This window comes from Mustela nivalis (genome assembly GCF_964662115.1).
Source record: "Mustela nivalis genome assembly, chromosome: 5".
NCBI classification, from domain to species: domain Eukaryota; kingdom Metazoa; phylum Chordata; class Mammalia; order Carnivora; family Mustelidae; genus Mustela; species Mustela nivalis.
Genome location: NC_139024.1, coordinates 71882441 through 71904673, shown reverse-complemented (window position 1 = coordinate 71904673; position 22233 = coordinate 71882441). Strand labels below are relative to the sequence as shown.

At 34.5% G+C, this 22233-nt stretch overlaps 1 protein-coding gene across 7 annotated transcripts in view; it reads right to left on the bottom strand.

Annotated features, from left to right (window-relative positions):
• The window catches only part of PTPRK (protein tyrosine phosphatase receptor type K), a 560500-nt gene that overhangs the window by 111950 nt on the left and 426317 nt on the right, over positions 1-22233 (bottom strand). For all 7 annotated transcript variants that reach the window (XM_082729854.1, XM_082729853.1, XM_082729857.1 and 4 more), the window contains exons 8-10: positions 10641-10943; positions 4671-4780; positions 3302-3503 (exon numbers count right to left, since the gene is read on the bottom strand). In XM_082729854.1, the coding sequence (XP_082585980.1) occupies positions 3302-3503; positions 4671-4780; positions 10641-10943 (615 nt within the window). The remainder of the gene's footprint in view (positions 1-3301; positions 3504-4670; positions 4781-10640; positions 10944-22233) is intronic.

Sequence of the window (22233 nt, the reverse complement as noted above, 5' to 3'; positions counted from 1 at the left end):
ATTTACCTTAAACCTTTATCAGAGCTGTTAAAAAAATCCCATTTGTTACTTGTTTTTAAATTTTGTTTCTATTGAGGCAGAAAAATATTTAATTATATAGGATTTTATTGATAATTTCCTATTTCTTCTATTGCTTTTATATGAGAAGGTCCTTCTGCAACAAAGTTATGATAATTACCCCTTTTTTTTCCACTTTGTAAGAAAAATGCTTAACTCTTTAATTGGCTCTTGCACAAAGTTAAGAAAAATAACTAGAAATGTATTGAGGAAGTGTGGTAAAGGGGAATGGGAACTGTAGTATTTATTTCTCATCAACTAGTACATAAGTTGCCAGATTCCTAAAAAATAGAAACTTATAAATTTTCAAATATTTGATAATGGTTGCAGTCAGGGGGAGGGCTCCCTAATCTTGAATTGGGTGCAAAAGTAACCTCAAATGGCTTTTGGTTATTTCCATGTAGAAAGATCTTTCAGGGAGGACATAACCAGTGAAACGTGTCTATTATCAGAGAAACTGGGAACAGATGGCATCTAATATAAATTTCAAAGTATTTCATTCACTCATTGGACATTTATTGAATATATACAATGTGTCAAATTTTTGTAAGTGTTGTGAGTATAAAGACAAAGCATGGTCTCTGGCATTTAGAGAATTAAAAGTAGAGATTTACATTTTATCAAGAGTGAAAAAATGTTTTCTTTTTAAATATTTATTTATTTATCTGAGAAAGAGAGAGACACAAACAGACAGACAGACAGAGAGTACAGGCAGTGGGGAGGAGTAGGGGGAGAGGGAAAAGCAGACTCTACGCTGAGTAGGGAGCCCAATCCCAGGAATCTGAAATCATAACCCAAGCAGAAGGCAAACGCCCAACCGAAAGACCCTCCAGTTGCCAAGAGTGAGAATCTTAAACAAACAACAAAAAAAATTATAGTCAAATTTTAGGTGACTTAAAGAGGAGTCTGTTCATTTGCTAAAACAGTGGTTCTCAAACTAGTGAGATCAGAAGCCCATGAAGGCTTCTTAAACCCCAGATTGCTGCCTTTCCCCCTTGCGCTTCTAATTCATTAGGCCCAGCAAGGAGTCTGATACTGTGCATTTTTAGAAAAATTTCAGGTGATGTTGATGCTTTTGGAGTGTGAACCACACTTAGGAGAACCACTAGTCTAAACCAGGGCTGAGAGTAAGAAAAATGGAACAGAGAAAACTTCAGGGTTTAGACAATGCTTGAGCTGAATATTAAAAGAACAGTAAAAATGCATGAGGACAGGAATGTCTCAAATAAAGTGCAGGAGATGGGAAACAATATTTGAAGACATGATCCCATGAAAGGGGACTTTGTGTTATGACAGCTACAAGCCATCTGCTAGGCTTGGAACTTTGGGTTCATGGATAGGAGTGGTAGATGGAGGGAACTATAAAATTAAGGGGCACAAATGCTAATTATGCATGCATGTTTGGGCTTTATCCTACTAAATACAACATATTAGATTGAAAAAATTTAGGAAATAAATATATGTTGTACAAAGATTGATAGAAAAATAAGTCTGAAGGCAAGGATAGTGCTTGGAAAGATTATTTCAATGATCTGTTTAAAATATGGTCCAGATGGAAAGGAAGAAACAGTGACATCCGAAAGAGATAAATTATCTGAAGAGTTATTTAGGAAGTTGAATCGACAAATATTAAGTATGTAAAATATGTATATACATGTAGATTATATATATGTGTATTAAAACACACACACATACTATGCCTCCAATAACTTGATTTCACTTTTATTTAAATTGTTTTCAAAATGCTGAGGGATATAATTTCTGTACTTGAGGGATAAATAAAAATAAATTACCTTAAAATTTCAAGTGATGTTGAGAACCACACTAACCATAAATTTTACTAGCCTTAGCTTGATTACTACATGTTCTGAGGGTACAGTGATTGCAATCAAGTTTTTGAAGTTCAAATCAAGTACCCATGCATATAGGTTGATTCAAGTAAAACTGCAGTTAAATAATTCAAAGAAAATGTTAGATGGGTGTTCTGGTCTTTAATTATACATTCTTTATTCAATAAAAAACACCATTTCTAAACCATAATAAAATACGGTTCTTGACAATGCCCATTGTTCAATGTTCTCAGTTTTACAAGTTCATGTAATTTTGTAACTGTCTCTACTGAAGGATCTTATTCAAATACAGCACTACGGCTTATTCTAGAGGGTGGGAAACATATTTCACTGTACAATGCTATCACCAGGTCATATTTTTTAGTGATTCAATAAGTATTTTAAATGGGTGATTTAGAATTATTCCATTAGGAAGTGAACTGGCATTTTTAATATACCGCTATTTTCTAACATCATGGATGATATTTTAAAATCCTTTTTTTTTTTTTAAAGAATAAGATAAATAGCTCATATTGGAATAGCTAATATTTTCATGATAAAAATTTTAAGGCTTTATATTCAAAATGTTTCCAAATAGAAATATTACATTTATAAATATATATTTATGTTAATAATCTTAAATAACTAAGATAAAACATTACATAAGCTAGAGTAGAATTAGGGCATATGACAATGCTAATTATTAGCCAAATTTAATCAGGTTTAACTGATGACTTGACTGAAGGAGAAATCGTATCTATAAATAACCTAGTCAATTACAAACTGAAATTGTGAGCATAAAATAATGTGAAATTTAACTATATTTGTTTATCAGCTTAAGTTCTCTTGTACCTTACCATTCTGAAATTTAGATGAATTTATTGAGATTTCTAAGAGAAAGAATTACTCATGTTGATTAAAAATATCAGAACGCCAGGGAAAATAGAAAAGAGAGACAAAATGTGTATGTGGCACTCTAACAGTGGATCAAAGATCTGCCATCATTCTTTTGATAAAATCTGCTTCCAATAGTTCTGATACCATAATAATTATCAACTCCTCAAAGGCATAATCAGTCTGTTCACATTCATAATGAACTTTTAATACTTCTAATTAAGATACAATGACATTTTAAAAAGGACCCCTATCAATTAAAAGTGACTGAGATGTTTTTGGGTTTGGACATACAACCAATTGTTATGTGTATTCACATAATTCTTTGTTTCAAATTTTTATTTAAATTCTAGTGTCATACTGGTTTCAGGAGTAGTATTTACATAATTCTTTAACGAACTTCAATCAGGAATAGCTAGCGATATTAAAGATTTAATAAACGAGATGACTATTTTGAGTACATATTCTCCAGGACACATTATTACAAACCAATCCTGTTTGCACTTTATTCTTTTGCATACCTGAGATGTTTGTGGTCACATTGATGGCTGTGGCTGGCCCAAAGCCCTTGACCGTGCTGGCTCTTATCAAGAACTGGTAGGTGGTTCCAGGATGCAGATGCATAAAGACATGGTGTGTGCTGTTCCACAAATTTGATACAGTCTGGGGAGGTCCAGCCACTGGGACTGCAGGATCAAATGATCTTATGCTGCTGTAGCTGACCTGTTTTAAAGAAATATATTTGCTATTATACATCCAATATAAGTCATGATATAATCTAAATAAACCTCCTTTAAATAAGGGAGTATTCAAGGGTATCTCTGTGGAGTGAATCACATTTTTCTTAAACTTCATTTCCTTCTTATTTGGATATGGTTATTTCACAGTCATTCTATATCTAATGTCTGTCCATTTATCCATCCAACCATTCATCCAGCCAGCCAGCCATAGATATACCTAGAGGTAATATATCTGACTGACCAATATGCATCTATTTTCTTTCATCAAAAGATATATTTTTTTATAATATTATGGTTACACACACATCCACAATCTTACAGTCATATATGTTAATGTACAGGAAACACAGAAAGTGTTCAACAAATGTTTGCTGAGTCATATCATCCCACACTTTGAGTTACATAACAGATTTCATGTAAATAGCACTGTTGCTATAAATAGCACATATTTATAAATAGCACATAAATATAAATAAAAATAGCCCTGTGCTATAGCAGTGCCATAGCACTATAGCAAGTGTGCTAATGCAGTCACAGTTTATAAGACTGCCCTAGTGATTCCCATTCCCATGCTGTACTCTATAGCCACTAGAAATTTAAACATTTTATGCTCTAAACAACACTGCCTATACAGGAATAGAACTACACATTTGTGCAATTATAATGATCTCTTTTTCTTTTAGCTTCTCCTCTTTAAGAACAAGATAATGATTTATAATCAAAATTGAGATGAAGTTCTGGAATAGTCAGGTTTATAATATATTTTGCTGTTTTGGTAGGAATCCTTTATTCTGAAACAATTGATATTCAATGGCTTCCCCTGATTACAGCATAAAATATGAGTATATTACTTTAATAAAAATTCATTCTTTATAACCATCAGTAAGTCTCTTCAAAAAGGCCTATCCTGTTTCCCTGAAACAACTACAAAAACATACATTTACTTGAAGAATTAGAAAATTCTGGGTGCCATCCAATATTTGTTTTGAAATTTAATTTTGGGATCAAGGAATTTGTAACGTAAAACAGCGCAGTACTAAAAATGACTTTGATCCCCTAAGCCTCACTTACTTATTTTTCATTATTTCTCTTTTTCCTTTTACTTTCCCTTCAACATATATTTCAATTAACTTCCTTATTCTCCAAATACCTCATATTGCGTGATGACCCCATTTGGATCCAGAGGTTCTTTCCAGTTCAAGAAGATCTTATTTTCAAAGGATGTTCCTTGAAGAGAATTGACCGGTACAGGGCCAGGCACTACAAATATATACAGTTTGGGTTACAACGATCCTTACATCAGAAACAGAAGAGGTAAATACTGTGTTATATAAGCCAAATTAAAAATAAAAAATAGTATCCTTAAAAAGAAAATAAGCTATGTGACCAGTTTTCTGATTTTAACAAACAGGAATTTAAAGTAATCTATAAGCTTCTAATGCAGACAACGTACAACTCCAAAGTTATTTTTATTCAAAAGAATATTCTATCACCTTAGGGAGCTGAATAAATTGTATAGTCTGGTTTTCTCTGTTGTATACCTCTAATAACATGAAGATCTCATTTGTAATTTGTTTCAAGAACAGAGCCATAGTCCCTGAAAGATATTCTGAAGATTATGATAAGCCCCTAAAGTGTCTCCATAAACAAATTTCATTAAATAATGAATTATAATAATAATTAATACTCCTCGGACTCAAAAGCCAAATCATAGAGTACTGAATTGAAATGCCCAGTAATAGTCAATCTGACTCTATTGCTACTCTTATTAAATTTCTATAATGTGAAACAGACAACACTGATTATTACAACTTAAAAAAAAAACTTTAAGATGAATAGGTTCAAATATTATTGCTTCAGTCTTTTAAATGAAATTCCCTTTTGTAAAGCTAAGGATCAAACCATTTTACAACATCAGACTTGTCCAGAACTCAACAATCAGTATAACTAGTTCTGAAGTGTCCGCAGGTATGACAAGAGTTGAGAAACCTTCTTACCATTCCTTATTTGCAAATGTCATATAACTGACAATACCCAGTGGCAGCAATGAACAATGTGTCAGTTTCTATTGACAAAATATAAAACATCAGATGCTTTTGCTCTTTGTTTTTATGTACTTTGTCTAAATATATAGTTGCTACTTATTCACAAAAATATCCAGTTTCTTGTTCTGATAATGTTTAAATATATATCCTGCTCATCTTTGCTTAAAATATGTGGTTTCTTTTGAAATATTGACCCAATATTGGGCAAGTCCTGTTTCTAATTAATATTTTTCCTTAATCTAACGTTTCAGTGAACTTCACACATGGCATTATCTAGAAATATAGTTGCAGAATATACAGCAATTTTGTAAGGATTGAAGTAAATTAAAAATCACTGGATCAAAGGAAATGCACTGCATCGTAGCTAGCAGCATCAAGAAATTCTGAATGATACGTCAAAACAGGAAGATTTATTTCAGACCACAAGGAGACGATGAATGATGCTATGACCTCTGGGACAACCAATGTAATTTGGAACATTAATAATAAATTCATAAAGAGAAAAACCATAAAGGAAAGAAACCCATAAACAGAAAAGATGCCAGCACTAAACTTCAGAAGATAATTACATGCGTCTGTCTGCTGAGGGTTTAGGGAGCACTTAACCAAAGGCATCCACTTCCTGCAAGTCCCCGGTCCCCTGTATTGGCAGAGCCTAGACAGTTGATCAAGGCAAAGAGGCCATCACAGCCCCTGTGTGTACTCCGGGACACTTACGGAAGCTGCCATGGGCCTTTTTTGGTAACTAACAAGGGTGATAGGTGTTATGTCATTTGAGCAGAGTGAAAACAAGCTTATGATTGTAATTAAGGAAAAATATTTCTTCACCTTTCCATAACTTTCATAGATGGTGGCTGCTGAAGGAAGGAGAAGGCAAGACCCCAATTAGTGAGAAAATGTTTATTTGATGGTATTGTAATTATTATCTGTGTTCATTAACCACAATTTGGCCAACAAATATATAAAGTGGGGTGGATGTATTTCAAATTGTTTACAAATAAAGATAGTTATAAATTTTGCATAATTCTGCACCGGAAGAGGGGCAGAATTAAAGAATATCTTTCCTAGAATTATGTATTTCTCTGCTCTTCTTCTTCTTCTTTTTAAAAGATTTGATTTATTTGACAGAGAGAGTGATTACAAGTAGGCAGAGAGGCAGGCAGAGAGAGAGTGGGAAGCAGACTCCCTGCAGATCAGTGAGCCAGACATGGAGCTTGATTCTAGGATACTGAGATCATGACCTAAGCTGAAGGCAGAGGCTTAACCCACTGAGCCACACAGGTGCCACTCCCTTTTTTTTTTTCTTTTTTTTAAAGTTAGCTCTACACCCAGCATGGAGCCCATGGGGCGTGAACTCATGACCCTGATGTCAAGACCCAGAGATCAAGACCTGAGTTGAGATCAAGAGTTGAACACTTCACCTACTGAAGCACCCAGGCACCCCTCCCTACTCTTCTTACATATATTCTACTTTGTCAATAAAATTCACTTAAAGTACCTACAGGTCATTATTTGTAAATGGAAAAAGTTTGTGGAAAAATTATGGCCAAGATAGAACCATGCTATGGATCTTGCATTAGGACTAGTACAGTGGACAAGAGAAAGAAGTACACTTAGGTGAACGACAAAACACACACATAAACAGGTGGGGCGGGGAGTGGGCACAGATTAATTATATTTAATAATTCTCCAACTGTGAAGGAGGACAATATCTATACATAATGTCTCTATATACTTTTGATTTGTGTAAATACAACATGAAGTTACTAAGACCATCATCATGGCCATCTTCGTATTGCAGGGAATGTCACTTCACATTTCCACATGAACAACTTTTAATGGAAGCAGAATGCTGACTTTCATTCCCCTGCCTGTGATTTATTTGAGAGCTGTTTCAGCTATTTTGTGTGTGTGTGTGTGTATAGGAAAGTCCTTTAAAATATAACTCTCAAAATGGAAGAGAGGAAAAATGAAATGTGGGTGGGGCAAGATTATATTAAATAAGCACTATAGACTTTAAAATATCATAAATGTACATTTAAAAATACCTCTGTATTAGCAAAAAATGTCCCCAAACCAGGGTTTTCCGCTGAGCTAACTTCATAATATTGATTTTTGTAAATGCTAGGATAAAAAATGAAAACAAAATCACATATGAAAAATTCTACCCATGCATTAAAAAATGTATGCAATAAATTAAATATAAATTCTACCTTAGGGTTCTGGTGGGAAATCATTTTAGCTTTGCTCTCATGATTTATGGATGTCCCTAGAATTCTTTTCATGAAATTATATTCTTTTATTAGATGGTTGATAATTTATTCTTTTTCTATGTATATAGGGCAGCAATAATTTAGTAAGACTGACTTAATTAGATCATCATAACCCATCGATCTTTGCAACAATAGATTATGATTTAGATATTCTGTCCCTCCTCTCAGGAACATTGGGTCATATCAAGTATTCTTTGTAGAAACTGGAGCTCGTGTGAACAGATCTTAAGACTGAGTTACTTGGAGATATACAAAGTTTGTACTGCAGTCATTTAGTTTTTTTACATAAAACAAAGGAGAAGAAAAAAAATTCTTACAGTAGAAAGAATTACTTTGTGACCATGCTATGAAGTAACATGCAACTCAGTATCATTACAGCCAGTAAAAAAGTTCTTCAAAACATACCTTAAAATAAAACTAGAATAAGAAACAATATTGAAATTATGTATCATTAATTTGATTTTGTTTTTATATAAAATAGCACAGTCATAAAGTTGATGGATTTAGGACATAATTTAAGATTTCAAAGCAATTTGCTTCCTGATTATTAATCTAGTTGTAGGTGCACACAAAAATACATTTAAAAATTTAATGAAATATGAAAAAGTTCCATGAGCCTGGCTGCATTCTTTGGTTTATGGGAAAGAAAGGCAAACTAAAAGCCATACCAAAGTATACCACCAAAATGAATTATATCATTAGAGAGTGATTGGCAGAAAAAGCACAAATGTAACTGAGTCTAAAATGATCAATTAAGGGGTGCCTGGGTGGCTTAGTTGGTTAAGCATCTGCCCCAGCTCAGCTCATGATCCCAGGGTCCTGGGATGGAGCACATTGGGCTCCCTGCTCTGTGGGAAGCCTGCTTCTCCCTCTCCTACTCCCCCTGCTTGTGTTCCCTCTCTCGCTTCGTCTCTGTCAAATAAATAAATAAAATCTTTTTAAAAAATTTAAAAAATAAAATGATTAAGAAATCAACTTTTTAAAATTTTAAGGGCAGGTAATAAAGTACATTCTTAATACTAAAAACATGGCTTAAAAAGGTCTAGAGTAATACAGACATTTTAGTATTTATCCCACTTTATGAACTGAAATAGAGAGTTTTCAGAGCTTTTGAATCTTAGACTTTCCATTTCTACCATCCATCTATGAAACAATTAGGCTAATTATTCTTTCATATATAATAATGTGTTGGGCTATGTTCTGTGTATGTGTGGGGGTTTATGAGTGCTCTAATAAGAGCAAGTTTTGTTGTTTGAAATGTTATTAAGGCTTAGATTAGGTGCAAATGCAAACATGATAGTTGAGGTAATCATGTTTGGTTACCTTATACATGACAAAATGCATTTATCATAAATAAGTCTTAGGTTTATTCTTTGAAAATTTTAGGAATATGAAAATAACTCCATGCATAATTTTAGGACAATATTGTTTTCTTCAAAATCTGAGCTAAATGAGGCTGAAAAGCTCTCACTTCCTTTTATCACAACAAAAGTAATAGAACAAACCTGGGTCATTTCTACTTTCCAAAGTGAGAGAGCTTGAAATGATATGGAAAAACTTCTAGAAACTGTAGTATATTGACCTATCTTTTTTTTTTTTTATTGACCTATCTTAAGGCAGTCTCATACTTGATAGTCATCCAAATTTGTATCTGTGCCTAAAGTTCAGAACTTGAGGGTAACTGAAAACACCTGGGTATGAAATACATCCTGTTTTCCAAAATCCAAACAAAAATGTGGCCCTAATGACAGGCTATTCAAGGAGAAATTCAGAAGGGGATGGAACCCGAGAGATCAGCTTACTTAAACTTTCCATATAGAGATGAGAAATGGAAATCTAGAGGAGTAAACAAACAGATTGGGTAAGGTGACAGAATTATTGGTGCCAGGACCGAAAACTCAGGATTCCTGACTCCCAGAGTTCAGCTTTGCCTCCATTCACTAAATAGGTCATGTTTTGTTTTTTTCCCTTCATGCTTCCTTTCATAATGGTAAATTTTGAAAACAAAATGTCTAATATCGAAATAATACATTATTGTTATTATCATAGTATCATCATTTGTACAACTTTTGGGTACAGGGCACATTTCTATTCAATCAAGAAATGTACTTATTCACACTAATGACAAACTATAATGCTAGAGCAGGTTTGGGTAAATTATAATATTAATATAAATGTTTGTTCCTATTAATAATTCTGAAGTGACACATATAGACATTGGACATTATATAATTAAATTCCTTGGGTGGTAATAAAATGGATAAAAGATGACAGCTTGATGATATCTGAAAAGGGCCTTTCTTGAGACTTAAATATATGATTTTCAACCTTCTTTTATACTTAAACTTACATGAAACCATCTAAAAATGAGTGGAAAGGCAAACAACGCTGTTTTCAAATGTTAAGGAAAATGAAAGTTGCATTATTGGTTTGTAAAATGTAAAAAACTAAATTTTGACAAAGTGCATTTCACCAATAGGTAAATGATGTAATGCCATGAATAGTGAGAATTATTTTTATATATTTGATAGGAAAAACTTTAAGCTTTAGTGTAGTTGTTATTTCTCTAACATATAAAAACAGAAAACAGTAGAGGTAAATTTCATCCAGTGTTTGATGCTACTCTGAAGAACATTAAGCTTTTTAGTTAAAGGCAAACACTTTTCAAAGTTAACCTCATTAAGAGTATTTAGCAGATTTCGGAATCCAATTCAATTTTGGTGACTCTAGAGAAAATAGTAAGCAATGACATAATCTGATTATATGATTCCCCCTTTTTAAAATAACGAAATATGAACATACCATCTTCATCAGTTTGAATAATCGTCTCTTCACTCTCCTTCCTGCCTTCTGGATTGGTTAGGATCATCTTGAGGCTGACATTTGTATAAGGTGGCAGATGGTTCACAACATGCTGAGGAGCTTTGGGGTCCATGTCCAAACAGTCTGCCTTGCTCTCGTTGTGACCACGGAAGTAATGGTAGCAGATAGTGACATTAAAAGTGTGGCAACGAGTAATGTTATAACCCAAAGATTCCCAGTCCACAGCGATGCGTCTTGCCTGTATCTCAGCAATCTTTAACGTCTTTGGAGTTCGCATAGGTTCTGAAAAATAAATCAAAGATGCAGATGGCTGTCAACTTCACAATGAATAATCTAGGTAAAATCAAACACTGAGCATGACATAGCAGATGTACACCTAGGAAAACGCAGAAATCATCTTTTATTCTCATTTTATTTACTCATCATCTTATTTCTGAAGGTTTCGGTCAGGGGCTATGATTTACTAATGGGAAAAGAAATGGAAAATGTTAACAATTCACAGTACTCAGGAACACGGCGGAAAGACAAAACCCTGAAAATGTGGCCATAATGCTTTTATAGTTGTTGTTGTTACCGCCCAATTCCCCATCTCTCTTTTCTCTTGTCGTTACTGAGCAAGTCAATTAGCTAATACATCATAATGGATAAGAGTCAACACGTTCTGCTCTATGATTTGTCATGTCACCAGTTATGGTGTATACTAATTAGTCTAATTGTAATACTAAACTACCATTTACCAAAAAGTGACACAGCTATTAATTAAGATTTATTATTTCAGTAATGATGTTGTTCATCAAAGCAGAAAAATATCTGAGAAAAATTATTTGCAAGAACACATGTGGATATTTGCATTGTCATAGATCCTTCTTGATCTCTTTCGGTCTTTTTCTAGGAAACACTCAGGTCTGACAGTCCATTCACTGTCACCCAAACCAAACTGGGAGGTGAATTTCCATTCAACTGGAAAATGCTGGCAGAACTAAACATTCTGAAGACTGGAGTCCATCCATCACCGCTTCCCAAGTGTATTCTTTCCTCATGCAAGACTAACTTTAATCGTCTAACTTAATCAAAATAATTACTCTATGAAAGTCATGGCCATGGCAAAGTCTACACAGTAAACAAACCAAAACACAGTTAAGCTTTCATACTCTGATTGAAAAAGAGATTAAAATCAAGGCCTAAGTCTAAGCCATGTTGGAACCTCCCTTAACTCACTAAGAACAGTCAATGCCCTTGCTAACTGGGAGTCAGTAGACAAAAAAGAAGGAAAATAAATAATACAAAAAACCCAATTTGAGTGTTTTTATAAATTTTCATTTTTGAGACTAAAATCTCAGTTCTGTAAAAATCATCAGCATGGCACACAGATGGCAAGCCCAAACGGGGATTCTAGTTCAATGCATTATATGTGCCGTCTGAAATACACTCTGGTGCCCATTTAAAACCTCAAAACTACAAAAATACATACATATACATGCAAATTAATCCATGGTAGAATCCAATGCTTGGGTTTTAAATGCTCTGTGCCAGCCTTCTGATTATTCACAGTATCCAATCCCCTTATTTTATCACTTTTGTTTTATGTGGTTTACATTAAGCATTATAAGTAGGTTGGAAGAAAGATGTGGCCTTCTAATCATTAAAACAAAACAAAACAAAACAAAACACCAAAAAAACCCTCTTTATATGTCTAGCTCTATGCTCACATTTCCCCACCAGGCATGGGAGTGAGGTCATGACACAAACTTCAGTCTACAGTTTAGTGAAAACACATTCTTTGGCACCACTGACCACCAAGATGACGGGCAGTTATAGGTAGTATCATCTTAAATTACCAGATAAACTAATTTTACTGCCTAACAGCAGCAACCTGATAGAATTTAGAGGTCAAGTTCAGGTTAGGCCATCCATTGTGACAAAAGTCTAGAATAAGAAAGTAAGATTGGGGCACCTGGGTGGCTCAGTGGGTTAAGCCTCTGTCTTCGGCTCAGGTCATGATCTCAGGGTCCTGGGATGGAGCCCCACATTGGGCTCTCTGCTCAGCAGGGAGCCTCTCTTGCTTCCCCCTCTCTCGCTGCCTGCCTCTCTGCCTACTTGTGACATTTCTCTCTCTTTCTCTCTCCCTCTCTCTCTCTGTCAAATAAATAAATAAATAAATAAATAAATAAATAAATAAAAATCTTTAAAAAAGGAAAAAAAAAAAGAAAGTAAGATTTCTCCCTAAAATACTTGGAGTATATGAATAAAAATTTCCCATAAAATGATGAGCACAAACACCAGTAAATATTTACTCCTCTGTTTTAGTTTTAGTTTTTTTTTTTTAAATATCTAGTATTTAGGTACTTGAAAACACTGTATTTTAAATTTGAAATTTACCCCTTTTATAAATTTCTCTTTCCTTTTTTTAAATTTCTCTATTTCCAAATGATCACTCTCTTTCATCCATCTTTTCATTTTATCCTACTATTCAATTTACACTTACCTCCATTCTAACACAATTTTAAAAGCATAAAAAAGGTGAAGAAGATACAAATAAATGGAAAGATATTCTATGCTCATGAATTGGAAGAATCAATATTGTTAAAATGTCCATACTACCCAAGGCAATCTACAGATGAAATGCAACATCTACCAAATTTCAGGTGTGGATTCCTGGGTGACTCAGTTCGTTAAGCATCTGACTCTTGGTTTTGGCTTAGGTCATGATCTCAGGGTCATGAGATCAATTCCCTCATCTGCTGGAGATTCTTTCTCTCTTTCTCCCTCTGTCCCTCCCCACTTCTCTCTCTCACATACTCTCTCTATATAAATGAATCTTTAAAAAAATATTCCAAGGCAGGGGCACCTGGGTGGCTCAATGGGTTGAGGCCTCTGCCTTCGGCTCAGGTCATGATCCCAGGGTCCTAGGATTGAGCCCCGCATGGAGCTCTCTGCTCAGCAGAGAGCCTGCTTTCCTCTGCCTGTTTCTCTGCCTACTTGTGATCTCTGTCAAATAAATAAATAAAAATCTTAAAAAAAAAATTCCAAGGCATTTTTGAAAGAAATAGAACAAACAATCCTAATATTTGTGTGGAATCATTAAAGACCTTGAACAGTCAAAGCAATCTTCAGAATGAAGAACCAAGGCTAGAGGCATCACACTCCCTGATTTTAAATTACATTACAAAGCTACAGTTATTAAAACAGTATTATATTGACACAAAAACAGACACATAGATCAGTGGAACAGAGGGAATTATTTACAACAAAGGAGCCAAGATTATACAATGGGGGAGAGAATAGTCTCTTTAATAAAAGGTGTTGGGAAAGCTGGACAGCCACACAAAAAGAATGAAACTAGACCACTATTTTCAACCATATACAAAAATTAACTCAAAATATATTAGACTTCAATGTAAGACCTGAAACCATAAAACTCCTAGAAGAAAACATAGGCAGTAAACGCCTTGATACAGGTCTTGGTGATGGTTTTTTGAATCTGACACAAAAGAAGTTTGTAAAAGCAAGATAAACAAGAAACAGAGAAAGATAAACAGAGAGTGGAACTGTATCATACTAAACAAAATACTTCTACATAGCAAAGGAAATCTTCAACAATACAAAAAGACAACCTACTCAATGTTAGGAAATATATATACCTCATATATCTGATAAGGGGCTAATAACCAAAATATATAAAGAACTCATACAACTTAATAGCAAAAAGCAAAACAAACAAACAAACCAAAACCAAAAAAAAAAAAATACCTAATTAAAAAATGGGCAGCAGATCTGAATGCACATTTGTCCAAAGATGACATATAGATTGCCAATGGATACATGAAAAGATGTTCAACATCATTAATCACTAGGGAAATGTACACAAAAACAAAAACAGAAACAAAACAAGCCCAAAAACAAGTGTTGGCAAAGATGTGGAGAAAAGACAGCCCTTGAGCACTATTGCTGGGAATGTAAACTGATGTGATCACTATAGAAAACGGAATGGAGGTTTCTCACAAAACTAAAAAATAGAATTACTCTATGATTCAGCATTTCTACTTTTGGGTATTTATACTAATAAAATAAAACACTAACTTGGAAGATATATGTAACCCTATATTTACTGCACATTATTTATAAAAGCATGATATGGAAACAAAGTGTGCATGTGTCTGTGCATTTAAAAACAGTGAAATATTATTCAGCCATAATAATAATGAAATCTTGCCATTTGTGGTAGCATGAATGGGCCTCAAGGGTATCATGCTAACTGAAATGCCAGGCAGAAAAAGACAAATACCATACGATTTCTCTTATATGGGGAATCTAAAACAATAAAAAAAAAATAGAAAAGAAAGAAAAATGAATGAAGTTCATAGATGCAGAGAATAGACTGATGTTTGCTACAAGTAGGAGTATGGGAGAGGAAGGGATTATAAATTTATAAAAAATAAAAAGTACATTAAAAAAATGTAACTGTGTTAGAAATGTATGACATTACTTCATTGAAGAAAGTGGGGGAAAATTACTTAAGTAAATTAGGAAATGAGTAGAGACAATGAGACAAGAAACCAACAAAAAAACCAAAAACAGCTGATATTCCTAGTAATAATCTAAAGTTTACAGATGACTTTAGGGGGCAGTCATCATAGTGATACCATGGTTCTGAACAGCAAATGTAGAGGTCTGTTCAAAAAAAACGAAAACCTGTCAGAAAACCTGTCACGCCTGTCACAATGGCTAAAATAAAAAACCCAAGAAAAAACCCAGGTTGGTGTGAGGATGCAGAGAAAAAGGAAACATCTTGCGCTGTTGGTGGGAATGCAAACTGGTGCAGCCACTGTGGAAAACAGTATGGAGGGTCCTCAAAAGATTAAAAATAGAACTACCCTACAACGCATCAATTGCACCACTAGGTATTTACCCAAAGATTACAAAAATACTAATTTGAAGTAATACATGCAACCTGATGTTTACAGCAGCACCTATAATAGCCAAATTATGGAAACAGCCCACACCCCATCAACTGCTGAGTGGATAAAGAAGATGTGGTGTGTATATATATGTATATGTACGGAATTGTTCAGTATTAAGAAATAATGAAATCTGGGTAGTTCAGTGGATTGAGCATCTGCTTTTAGCTCAAGTCTTGATCCCAGGATCCTGGGACTGAGTCCCACATCGGGCTCCCTGCTCAGTGGGAAGTCTGCTCCTCTCTCTCTGCCTGCTGCTCCCCCTGTTTTGTGGGATCTCTCTCTCTCTTTCACAAATAAATAAATAAAATATTTTTTTTTAAAATACACTGGAATTAATGTTAAAAAGGGAAATAATAAAATCTTGCCATTTGCAACAAGAGGGATAGAGGTAGGGAGTATAATGCTAAGCAAACTAAGTCAGAGAAAGACAAATATCATATGATCTCACTCATATGGGAAATTTAAGAAACAAATGAGCAAAAGGAAAAATAAAAGAAAGAGACACAAACCAGGAAGCAGACTCTTATCCACAGAGAACAAATTGATGATTACCAGAAGAAAGGTGGGTCAGGGGATGGGGGAAATAGAGGATAGGGATTAAAGAGTATACTTATCATGATTAAAAAAAAGAAAAAACTAGAAAAAATAATAAATTAAAAAATAAAGTAGACATGTGAACATGAAAAAAGTAGAAATGAAAAGTAGTAAGGAAAAAGAAAACTATTTAACACTTTCTGGACTGAGAACCTTAAGAAGTAAATCTTAAATCTTCTTGTTATATTACTGACTATACATTTCAACATTTTCTCCTAAGCTAATCATAAAATAATCAGAGAATTAATTTTCCTATTTAGAGATCTAAATAAATTATAGAAATAAGGAGAAATGTTCTTCTAACTATCTTTTTATATCAAATTTCCTTTTGCATTCTGGCTTCCTCTATAAAACCCCTCTATAGAGCACTGAAAACAGGGAATGTATGTGCTATTTAATTCTGCTGTAGTTGAACTGCTATTGGAACTGCTTGAAGGAGTTCTGAATAGCCCTAGAGCTAAGGCAAAGTATGCACAAACTTGACATTTCTTTAGGTCTGGAAGAATAAGTCCAGATGCAAATGTATCCACATGGAGGGACTCAATGTCAAAAGCAGAAGCTACTTGGCAAGAGAAAAAAAAGCAAAAATGAACTATTAGGACTTCATCAAGATAAAATGCTTCTGCACAGCAAAGAAAATAATCGACAAACTAAAACGCAGTGTATCGAATAGTAGAAGATAGTTTCAAATGATATATCTGATAAAGGGTCAGTATCCATAATCTACAAAGAACTCATCAAACTCTATACCAAAAAACCCCCAAATAATCAAGTTAAGAAATGCCAGAAGACATGAATAGATATTTTTCCAAAGAAGAATGTCCAAGTGGCTAACAGACACATGAAAAGAGGTTCAACATCACTCGGCATCAGGGAAACACGAATCAAAACCACAATGAGACACCATCTCACACTAGTCGGAATGGCTAAAATTAACAAGTCAGGAAACAATAGATGTTGGCAAGGATGTGGAGAAGGAGAACCCTCTTGCACTGTTGGTGGGAATGCAAACTGGTGCACTCTGGAAAACAGTGTGGAGGTTCTTCAAAAAGTTAAAACTAGAACTACCCTTTGATCCAGTATTTGCACTATTAGGTATTTACCCAAAGGATACAAAAATTTGAAGATTTGAAGGGAAGCATGTACCCCAATATTAATAGCAGCATTATAAATGATAGCCAAATTATGGAAAGAGCCCAAATACCCATTGACTGATGAGTGGATAAAGATGTGTGTGTGTGTGTGTGTGTGTGTGTGTATGTATACACGTTTATATGGATCTACAATGGAATATTACTTGGCCATAAAAAATAATGAAATCTTAGCATATCATGCTAAGCAAAGTAAGTCAGTCAGAGAAAGACAAATACTATATGATTCCACTCATATGTGGAATTTAAGATACAAAAAAAGATGAACAAATAGGAAGGGGGAGGAAAGAGACGGAAACAAACCAAAAGAGACTCTTAAAGACAGACAATAAACTGAGGGTTGATGGGGGGAAAGGGCTACATGGGTGATAGGTATTAAATAAGGTACTTGTAATGATGAGCACTGGGTGCTGTATGTTAGTGATGAACCACTAAATTCTACTCCTGAAATCAGTATTACACTATATACTAACTAGAATTTAAATTAAAAGTTGAAGAAAGAAAAAAAAAAAAAAACCAGCAGAAGCAACTCACTACACTTTACTTTCTTAATCTCATATTCAATAAATAAAAACATAGATAGATAAATGCTCACAGCTTATACACTGGAGAAAAAAACAGCTCTACATCCTCAATTCTTTGAGGATATTTAGTATTTATATGAATTGGCAAAAATTCTATCTATTATGTAGTACGTAAAAAAATACCAAGGGTTCAAATCTAACAGTAAGCATTTTGTTTTGGTGTATTAAGTGCTGCTCACTTTGACCCTCATATAAGTCAAATTTTTAAAATTCTCATTTAAAATTAGGGGAGGGTAGCTTTATAAACCTATACATTTGTGAATAAACCACTACCATAATTTCAGTAGTATTTTATTAACTGGTATACAAAAACTAAAAGAGTTGTGGAAAGAAATAGTTTTCCAAGAGGCAGAGATTCACTCTACTAGGTCAATATAGTGTTTTTAAATCTGTATTTTTTCACAGTTGCTTAATAAGTGCTGCAGACTGCACTGTTATTACTAAAATAGTGACTTTCAACATAATTTTACTTTGACCTAGTGTAATATTCAGAAACACACATTCAACAAAGTAAACACACACAGAGCACAAAACTCAATTATTTTGAGCTCTATGGCATCTGTAATAACTCAGAAGACATCTCTAATTACATTTTCTCATAATTGGCATGTGCCCTTTATTCCCCAGTTTTTATTGAGATGGGACTTTTTCAGCTACACACACACATATTTGTGCATGTACATTTATATACATATACTGTACATACGATGGGCACTCTGCTATACCATTCCTCCTAATTCTGCTAGGTCTGAAGGGGGGGCTGACTACATACAGATGAATTTTTATATTAGAGTATAAATAACAGAGACTCAAGACTGTTCTACTACTATGACATTAATTCAGAGAAAATTCTATCAAAGAATTCAACAATAAAATTATCTTAAGTCTTCACAATGATCCATTAGTCTTGTGCCTTACCAATAACTTCTTTTTATTTCTGAGCTATGAATACATGAAATTTTTCATTTTCTAAATTGAAATCAATAGTCATAGAATAACCTGAGGTAGAAGGCTATTTCTGAAAACTCACCATATTATATATAAGCTGGGTACAAATGCTGTTTTGAGGACTAAATAATTGAAAGAAATGGCCTAGCACGGTGAATGGCACATACGGGCATCACAGGAAATACCACCTATAACAACAACATAAGTAACCACAATGATGAAAAAACAATGGAGTTCGCATTCATTAATGCCGTCAAGCATTCCGAAATTTATCAAATGTTCTTTCTTCCCAATTTTTTACTTTCCATTTTTAAATCTGTATTAGGTATTCCCATACACGTGATTTTATAAAACAGTTCTCTTTCCTTCTCTCTCTTTTACATTTCTAGTAAAAGAAATTTGGGACAGAAACAAGAAATTGAAGAAAGTTGTGGAGCAAAATTTTGGCAGAAACTTGGGAAGAAATATAGTAATGGAGTAACCTTCATGCAGCAAAGGATATTAAAATATTTTGTATAAGTCATTCACCTGTTATGAAATAAAAACAGATTGCCTCTTACATAAAGTTGATGATGTTAGGTACTGTGGAGCATGTTAAAGTGAAAGAAACAGTAATGGGCCTCAAGGAGCTCACCATGTATTTAGCAAAGATGTTAGCTAAGAAAAAAAGATAAAGAATTAAAACAGTATGATATAAATGGTATATGAATAGAATAAAATACTACAGGAATTCAAAAGAGAGAAAGAACTTCCTCCTGTCAAATGGAGGAGACATCTGGCAGCATTAGATTTCAATGGATAAGACAAGACGATCCATACACATAGTTTGGGTAAATAATACAAAAGGAAAGGGAAACAAAATGCAAATCCTGTTTGGTTGCTGAACAAGTTATCTAGTAGGTGACTATGTAGAAAAAACTGATTGGGAAAAGATGGGGAATATGTTGGATGGCATGGTAAGAGATTACACTTGATCGAAAAGGTTATGGAGATGGGGTGCCTGGGTGGCTCAGTGAATTAAAGCCTCTGCCTTTGGCTTGGGTCATGATCCCAAGGTACTGGGATCCAGCCCTGCATGGGGCTCCCTGCTCGGCGGGGAGCCTGCTTCCCCCCCATCCCTCCGCCGCCTATCTGCCTACTTGTGATCTGTCAAATAAATAAATAAAGTCTTTAAAAGGAAATAAAATAAAAGGCTACGGAGAGTCACTGAGTGGCAGAAAATTGATATAATGAATTAATTACTTCAGAAAACTTAATTTGGAGGTCATATCAAGTGCAGGACTGGTAGAGAAATCCAAAGATTGCAGTGTGTTAGGGGAGACTAAGGGGATAAGAAGTAGTGTGACTTCAGTAGGGACAGAGGTAACTTTGGGTTGGAAATTGGTGAGCCATGAACAGTTCAAAGTTAAGTTGGTAAAAAAAAAGAAAAACAAAAAGAAGTCAAACTCTCTAGATCCTTCTATTTTTTGAAATCTGTGTTCAGTATATACACTAATCCAACTCTTTACCCTAAGTCATCAGTCAGGGCGGGTTCAGACTGGGTGAAATCTGTGACATAAGGACTGAGGACACCAGCAGTGGAATTAAAAGGTTGGTTTGTTTGTTTATGAGAGAATGCATGAACATGTGGGGGGAGGGGCAGAGAGGGAGGGAGAAAGAGAGGGTATCTTAAGCAGGCTCCATGCCCAGCACAGAGCCCAACACAGGCTCGATCTCACGACCTTACAATCATGACCTGAGCCAAAAAAAATCAAGAGTCGGAAGCTTAATTGACTGAGCCAACTAGGTGCCCCTGGAATTAAAAGGGTTATAAGGTAAGGCCATTTGTGATATACTTGGAAAACAGGGTTGGGGGAGTTTACATTAAGAAGCAGGTAAAGAAATTGGAACTTCAAGCAAAATCTACTCCCTTCCCATTCTATTCTTTAGCTGATGAATCTCAACTCCTTTTATTAACTGCCCTGTGGACAAATATGCAACCACATTGGCATCGAGTCCTCTTCCATTCATGCATTTCCAATAAATCCTAGGAAGATATGTGATGAGAAATGTCAGTTTTATTAGATTTTCTTTGTTTTCCCTGCCAAATGTTCATCAGCCAATTTTACTAACTTTTCCCATTCCTTTTTCCCTCATATTGCTCACCTACTTCTTAGTTGTTACAGTGAAAGTGGCGAAATAAAATCAAGAAAAAATAAAGACAGGGCAGAAAATTCACATATCAAATCTATAGCCAACATTATATAATTAGCAAGTAAACAAAAAAGTTCACATATCACTGCCCTTACTTAAATTCTAAACAGATCAAGCCCGGGCTTTATGTCTGTAACAATTTTTGTGTCAAATATTTAACCCAACTTGATAGGATAATATGAAGAATTCCTTAATAATTCTCTAAAGGTTAAGAAAAATAAAGGCAATGAACAGAAAGAACATGTTGACTTTGAGTCACCTCTCAACAGCAAGATGATTTAATAAGTGGTTCTAGATAATAGATAAAAGGGAATTCAATTTTTTTTTTGGTACTTGCTAAACAACACGTGACATGACAGGTCAATATCCATGTCCTTTTGTAGTGATAATCTCTAGTTATTCTGAAAGAGTTGTGAAAACAGAAGCTTTAGCAGCTACAAGAGAATCAAGAGCAAAGATCATCTTTCCCTAGAATCAGTTTTTAATGATAAAACTTATTATCCAGCTGTCAGTCAGAGAAAAATAGAAGATGTCCCAAAGCTCATGCCAAGGGGAAAAAAAAAAAAAAAAAAGATCTTGTCAAAGATGCACACAAACTAAGAACATTAAAGCGTAACAGGGAGCTTCCGTGCTCCTGGCTGCTTTTCCATCAGAAATCCTCGAAGCTGACTGCAAAGCACAATTTTCATTCCATTTATCAACACAAATACAAGGAAAGTGAATTTCCTGACTGCCAGGGAAAACATTTGTTAGTGTAAAGTAAAAAAAATAATTGAGATGAAATTTCTGAACAAAGGTGAACGAAAAGAAAATAAAAAGGAAGAAAACACTGGCATACCTTGGGGGAGGAAAAACTTAAGGACTTTGGAAGAGACTGTCTTTACTTTTCCCTACTGATGCTTTGTATTTTTATTCTTTACCTTGTGCTAAGGATTGAGGATAATCAAGGTTTTGCATTGCACATCTTTTCAATCTCACAGCATCATTAGTCTTGCCAAAAAGATTTCATCTCTGCTCCCATGGGTCAAATCGAGTTAATGATAAGTTGGCGAGATGACTTGATTAGTACGGTAACATGAGGGAGCCTCAGGTCCAGGAATAATCACAAACCAACTGTCAGCTCTTCTGGCTTTCTGGCTGT